The 7,737-nt window shown below is 40.9% G+C and overlaps 1 protein-coding gene across 1 annotated transcript in view; it reads right to left on the reverse strand.

The window, feature by feature from the left end:
- Window positions 1-6,863, reverse strand: part of mbnl3 (muscleblind-like splicing regulator 3) — a gene marked incomplete in the record, with an annotated part of 25,220 nt that extends 18,357 nt beyond the window's left edge. The window contains 2 exon segments of the mRNA XM_014030441.1: window positions 5,616-6,015; window positions 6,156-6,863. Coding sequence (XP_013885895.1) covers window positions 5,616-5,789 — 174 coding nt within the window.
- Window positions 6,864-7,737: the final 874 nt, after the last annotated feature.

Here is a 7,737-nt window from a genome sequence, read left to right on the forward strand (position 1 = left end):
CTTTTATTGTATATAGAATTTATGTTGTTTATTTATAAGAATGAATGAACAAACTAAACTAAATTCAAGATGGCTGCCACATCTAACTTTAAATAGCTATAATTCAACCATTTTAAGACTTACTGAGGTAAAATATGTTGTTAATGAGTTAATGAGTATCTAAGATTGATTACATGCCAATTGTCAATGCTAATCCCAAATTGAGCAAACCGTTAATGGTAATGCTAATTTTACAAAACTTAGCCATTTTTAAACATAAACAGCTAAAAAACATACATACAGTAGTACTTAGAGAACAATCTTTAACAAAATCTAAATGCAAATACAGAATCCAAGATCCCCACCCACTTGTGAATTTTTTGGGGGTGGCACCTGGGTTGGCCAATCAGGCGCCAGAGGTAGCACTTGCCAACCCAGCAGCCCCTCTGGCTCCGCCCCCTGGTTACAGAAACTCAAAAGTCAAAATCATGTCAATCCAAATCCAGGCCACATTCTATGGCATCACATTAAAATGCAAATACAATGCAATGAAGCCTATGTTTTACTACAGTTCTGAGCTGTGTGGCTCCTTTAAGAGAGTGCTCTGGGCGAACAAGGGAGGGAGTGTGTGGCGTGAGAATGGGAGCGCATGACTAAGACAGATGAAAATTAGCTGTAAAATGTTCTAACAGTAAATGCACAGTGTAGGCTGCGGTAACCGTAATAAATGCTACGACTCTTGAGGTCACAAGATGTTTGACTTTGTTTTTCCAAATGTTGTGTAAAGAGAAGGCGATTATTAGAAATTAGGCAGACTAAGAGAAGTGGATTTTTAAGGATGACTGGATGGAAAAATATGTATTTGTTTTGTAGTCATCATGTTGTGAGTCTGCATTCTAGGAGGAGTGGTGGCACAGAGGCTAGATGAGGCTGTGATTGAAAGGTCACCGGTTAGAATCCCAACTGTTACATCAAATTTGTGTGAAGGAGGTGAAGCATCCACATCCTCGTTCACCCCATTCTGCACCCTTAAGCAAGGTGCATGAATAGTAATCATAATTAAGATAAATGTGACCGAGCGCAGGTTAAATTTGGTCAAAATGACCAAAGAACATTTTCAGATTTCTGCTTTTTAAGCTACATTTTGATACCTGGATCATCCTGATCTGATGAGCAGTTTCAGAGATATGCCTTGATTCATCTTCCTATCAGGATAACCCATTGATAATTGGTCTGAATCCTATTTTTAGGTTATCTTAATGAGGAATTTTAAATGTAATTTTGAAGAGGAAACCTCAAAGAGTATATATTGAGATTTCTCAGCTGGAAAAAAATAAAAGCTATGTTAACTCACACGGAAAATTGCAAAAATTGAAGGCATTTTTGCTCAAAATCATGTTTTTTGTTGCTAAAAAGGGCTTCAAAAATTATTTAAGATTATTTTTCTGACAGTTCATTCAAACGATTCATTATATTTTGACAAAATACAATTATTGCAAACGTTTTAATCATGTTAAGCTTTACCATCAAAAGTAAGAGCACCTTAGCTTCACAGGCAAACGTGCATTTTGTTTTAGCAGTGAACAAATTTAATAAAAAATATATATAATTAGCTTAACGCTAGTTCTTCCTGACTTTTGACCTCATCTAGAAATTAGATTTTGACCTTTGAGTATAAAGTCTGAGAACCCCCGCTGTCAAAGTCTCCATTGCCAGCTTCCTTTCACACAATAAGTGTACAGGTGAGCACACAGCCACCTGAAACAAATGAGCGTGGAGAGCAGAGGGTAATAAAAGCCCTCGCTCACACTGGAGACGTGAGCAAGCTTTGCGTCAGCAGGCTGTGTTTAGGGATGAGTTTGTAATGAGGAGCGAGTCCCCTGAGCTCTCCTGTTCCAACTCAGCGGGATAAAAATGCATCTATTGCTGCACATAATGGCTTCAAAAAGTAAAAGCAAATAATTGACTGAATCTGTGTTTTTATAATACAAACATGGACACATTTAAAGAGCTGTTACGAAGGCTGTAAAAACTAGGGTAGAGAAGGAGGCCAATAAAAAGCGGTGCTGAAGAGAGGTCAGGAATCTCCTTTTGGTAGCCATAGCAACACACTATGCAACACAGAGAGAGTCTGTGCTCCTGCAGAAAAGCTGGGATGGTAAAAAATATGATCTGCGGTGCTGCACACATTTTACAGCTGAGTTTAATGTTCTGGTGATGTCTGAGGAAACTCTGTGGTTTTATTCTGTTCAACATTTTAAAGTTTGAGCTTGTGCTTATTTGTGACGACACCGAATGCTTTCTTTTCACTGCGAGTGTAAAAATGTGTGAAAATTTTTTAAAAAATGTCCTTTTGGCTTCAGGCGCTCTTTGAGTTCAGGTCTAAATACGCTCAGAAAGAAAATCTGGAGGTTTCAGCCTTTGATTTTCCTCTCCTGTCGTTTTTGCAAATGAAGCATCTTCATACATTTTGGCAACGCTAATTCAGAAATAAACTGCGTTACAAACCGATCAGCTTAATACAAAATTAAAATATTCTTTGTTTCTGCACCAGGGTGATGTCATTCAAAAGTGAAATTGCAATTATATCTACTGTATGATGATGGGCATACGTGATGTCCACCCTAATCGTATGAGATGACAGCAGCACTCCAGTTAACAAGGTAAAGAGAACTAAGTGGTGAGGCCCCCCCACTCTCTGCACCCATTCAAAGTGAGCAGACAGAAGCTAATGGAGGAGCAACAGGGAGTGACAGCGGTCGGTGTGCACCGGGCCTGGAGATGCCAGATATGGGAGGAACGGCGAGGAGGGGCGGCCACTAGCAGATAAATCCATGAAATTAACCGGGGGGAGGGGGGGGGGGTCAGAACTTCAGTCAGTTGACCAAAAACAACATCAGCTAAGTGTAATCATCAAACACACTAAGGGTAAGGGCACTGTTGTAAACAGATATTTGTTTACTGTGCTGACACTACAGCCCTGCTGAACTCTGATTTGTAAACTGCTTCGACCTTCAGCTTCTCTCTAACATGACCTTAAGCTATTTTTTTCATGGTTCCTCACTTTGGCGAAAAAAAAAAAAGAAGAAGGAAAAAAAAGCAGCTCCCCTCGATGTGACCAGCACAGAACCAAGCTGTTGCTCTGTGCTAAAAACAGCCACGCCACTCAGAAAGATCAAACTATCCAATGGGTATGCACTCCTGCGCTGTTGCTAGGCCCCCTCTCTCCGTCTCTCTTCTCCATCTTCCCCTCTGCTCTGTAGGACATAACACAGAAAAATGGCTGAATAATAAATTCTAACTCAATAAACGAGGAGACAGCAGCTGCACTCAGACAGACAGCCCCTTCTCCACAAGTCGCTTCTTGGCTACGGAAAAGCTTTGAAGCGACATCTTCCACAAACACAGACACGTCAACACGCCAACTGCATATTCTGATTTAGTACGGCTCATTGTATTTTAAACAACCGGAGCTTGTGTAAAAACACAGCGAAGTATCATCAGTTCTCACTGTTTTTTTTTTTCTTTGTGCACAGTGCTGATGGTGTGGTTCTGCGGTGGAGCAGACAGTATAAAAGTCAGGAGAGCAGCTGCAGTGATGCTGAAGCAGAACGACCAACGAGTCCACATCAGCAGAGATGAAGGAACAGAGCGTCAGCAGATCAGCCTGAGAAATTACACTTCAGCCAAACGGAAGCAATCACCAGAACCAGCAAACACAGAGTTAAACGTTTACTTTAAAAAACTATATGATCAATTTTTATGTTTTAAAGAGACGAAAACATCCTCCATAGTTTTATCTCCTCCCTACAACAACTTGAAATTCTGCTGCAAGTCACTTTCTGCAAGAGAAGTTCTTTTTAATAGATTTTATTTTGTTTTTAAATGCATATTCTTACCAAAATGATTCATTTAACTTCAAATCAAATAAACTTAAAGTACATTTGTTTGGTAGATTATTATTTTATGTTGGCAATAAATCTTATACCGTCGGAAAGTCTGTTAAGTTCCTTTTTAAATGGTGTCACATTTATAAGGAACATGCATCTGTGGGATGAGCAGTAGAGCTGATTATGTGGGTTGCACACATTAAAAAATGGCCAAATCTTCTCTGCCAGTGCCAAACTGTTCACCCCACAAATGCATGTTCCTTACAAATGTGGCATCATTTAAAAGGCTTTCCAACAGTGTAAGATTTATTACCAAGAAACACAACAAAGAAATGATCAACCAAACAAGTTTATTTTAACAGTACTTTGTTCAGAGTTTTCTAACCTGTTATTGTTATTCTTTGATTTTGCTTTTCAGACAGATGTTGGAAGCTATGATTTTTAAACTGAATGCGTTATTATTGCTTTAACAGAAGACAAAATAAATACACAACTATCAGTGTTTTAAAAGGACCAGGTTTAGAATCTTTTCTGCAGAAACAATCAGCCACATTCTACTTGAAAGAGAAGAGAAGACTGGATTAAAAATTCTCATTAAGCACCTTAAAATCACCTGCAATGGAAACAGGTTTTCTAAAAGTGAAATTGAGTTAAATTTGAACTGAAATTCAACAAGGCTTCAAGAAACCACGTCAACTTATGAATAAGGGGCATAATATGTACTCTTCAAACTATCATTCGACAGTATTTACTTTTTTCCCCCATGAAATTTAGTTTTTTCATAACCCAGTTCTGAACCAGTATGCAGGTAAAAACAAAGGTACACTTTGTTCACACTTGAATACATCATTCGTCCATATCTGGGCCAAAATAAAGATACGACAACACACGTCAGACTCACTCCAAAGGTCAGTTTAAAATCACAGATTAAACCAACGTGTCTGTTTTTGCACCGTGAGAGGAAGTATCTGGAGGAAATCCCCCAAAACACCAGGAAATTATTAAAATCTGGGCTTTTTAATTGTGAGTTAACTATGCTGACCACCGCCATGTCCTTGCATTACCTCCACTGAGTCAATAAAGACTAAAAAACAAACCTTGTTTTGTATATTACACTTTGAAATACAACTTTAGCTTAAAACAACAGTACAGCAACAGGAAAAAACTCAACTTTTAGTATTCAAATCCAAACTTAAAAATGTACATTTTGTCAGTGTTTCTGTATTCTAAAGGACGTTTACACGTAGCTTAAAGTTTGGTTTGATTTCTTCATCTGATCTTTGATTTCAAACTATTTAAGAAGTGAAAAAGGCACAAAGATTTTGTACATTATTAGGTTGCAAAATTGGGGTTCTCGTGGTACTTGCATTAATTTCATTCATCCTTGGTTTCAACTGAGATTTTTAAGACTACAAGCTGATATTTTTACAAATTTAAAAAGAATATTTATACAGCTTCTTATGTAGACAAGCAGCTTGTTACAATAAAATTATAATCACAGCAAAATAGCGCAGACGTACTTATAAAATCCAAAAGTTCTGATGATGATAAAAAACATAAGTAAAGTTAATTTCTCAAGTTTTGATTTCTAGTGGATGTGACTGTTTTAAAAAGTCTAGAAGTGGGCATAAAACACATCACAAAAAAGTACCACAGATGCCGACGTGTCTGACAGAGAACATGGGAACAAACCCTTTGTAACATGGCAGGACCGCGATGTGTGCGATGTGTGTGTTGCATTGTTACCTTGAGTGAATCAAAGCAGGCGATGACTCGACCATTCTCCACATGGCAGCTCCGTGAGGGGTGTGCAAACTTACACTCGGAATCAGACCGCGAGCAGGTGCCTCTCTGAAACTCACGACACACTTCCAAGGTCAGCCATTTGGTGTCTCGCCCCATGGTCATGCTGACAGCCATCTGAGACGCACACAAACGCTGAGCAGAGGCGAGGGCAAATGGACGGAAAAAAATGTCCAACTTGATCAGGGGTGACTAATAGTGATTCAATGGGGGGAAAAAAACTCCCTGGAAAAAGCGCAGAGGGAAAAAAAAAACTATTTTCCCTTGGTGTGTGTATAGGCCTGGAGTCTTTTTGTTTGTGTTTTAGGGGATGTTTGTTAGTTCTTCTTGGGAAAAGTGTCAGCTGAAGTTTCACAAAATGAGATAGCGGAGGTTAGCTTTGAGCAGAGGCCAGCTCTGCCTCGAAAGAAAAAAATAAAATAAAACAGGGAAACTACTCTGAAGGCATAGCTATGGTCTGCTCAGATATGTTTGTAAACTTACACGGATAAGATGAGATCCACAATAAGTCTTATTTACATTCATGTCAACATGTTCAGCCCCAGAGCAGTTACTGCAGAAAAAACAAAAAGATTGTAGTTGAGCCAAAAAAAAAAGCAGAACCTTACACCGTAACGTCCTTGTAATGTGGAGACAACGTTGTAACTCAGCTCAGGGTATGTCGAGACTGCAGCTCAGCAACGTGGGATGGATGACTTTGTGTCAGGACAAAATATAGCCTCAATTCAAGGCCGAATGCAGACTGAGCCCTCACCTGCTGTAACCCAGCAGACCCACTGAACAAAACCCCCGGGTAGGCACTTTGAAGTTCCACTTTCTTCTCTTACTTCAGTCTCCTTCTCATCCCTCCTTCGCTGTTCTCTATTCTCCAGCTGTCATCCTCCTCACTGACCTCTCCGCTGCATGTCCTTGCTTGTTGTCTCGCTGTGGGTTGAGAAAACAGAAGAAGCGTTAAGAAAAACTGCACCCTTTTGGAGTGGGAAACGGTACTGTGAGGCTACAGCCTCGTGCGGAGCTTCTTTCGAGGGAGGCTGATGAGGATCATGCTGCAGGAAAGGTGGAGGGAAAACAGCCAAAGAGGGGGAGAAAAAAGGCGAGGGCAAACAAATAGGAGAGCAGAAGGGAGGGAGGCAGCAATGAACAGGAAAGGGCAAGCTATGTCTTGATTAAGTGATACAGTGGAGAGAGAGAGGGAGAGGGAGAGGATGGAGGGAGATTGCAGGCAGGACAGATACGTCACTTCAACTCCCCCTGCCCTCCACGGAGCAAAAAGTAATTAAGAAACTTGACGTGATCATACAGTGGAAAGTGATGTCCTTGAGGTGGCGCAGGTTTGAGCGCGGGGTGCAGATGATTCTCAGACAGTTATTAATATGAAGGGAAGGGGTATGAAAAGGGAAGGGGCAGTTCTTCACAACTGCAGCTGCCCTGCTCAATGCAAAGCAGAAACCAATCAGGCAGAGGTTTACAGGCAAGCAGGGCGCACCGCCGACCAATGGCAGAGCATGTTGAAACGCAGCTCCTCCCTTCACAGAGCCTGTCCTTGTTCCTCTCACTTTTTTTTACCCCTCACTGGAATAAACACAGTCACAGAAGTCATGCCAGAGCCACATGCTAACATTCAAACTGTCCAGCAGCCCTGAGCTGCTGAGCGTCCACACAGCTTTGTCCTTTCAGACGTCGAGGAGTTGCTTGTGTCTGAAACATACTGCAGGATGATGCAAGGATGATGCACGCAACCTGCTGTTCAGCTCACACTCAGGGAGCGGAGTGACGTGTCCAGACACTAAGTGAATACAAATAATAATCAGTGAGGTGACACACACACAGAAAACAGAAAAAGTATAATGTAGCTGCAGCTTAAATTTTTAGAAAACAAATAAAAGGGGGGGGGGGGACTGCAAAACCTGCTTATGCACAGTGTGGATGAACAATAGGTACTGTAGCACACAGGAGAGGAGTGGAACAAAACAGGAGGAGGAGAGGGCGTTGGAGCAGATATTATCAGTCCCTATGTCTGGTGGTGGCAGACACAGACGGAGGAAGCAATGGGGGAGGTGGGGTG

Source organism: Austrofundulus limnaeus, unplaced genomic scaffold, assembly GCF_001266775.1.
Source record: "Austrofundulus limnaeus strain Quisiro unplaced genomic scaffold, Austrofundulus_limnaeus-1.0 Scaffold1060, whole genome shotgun sequence".
Lineage (NCBI taxonomy): Eukaryota > Metazoa > Chordata > Actinopteri > Cyprinodontiformes > Rivulidae > Austrofundulus > Austrofundulus limnaeus.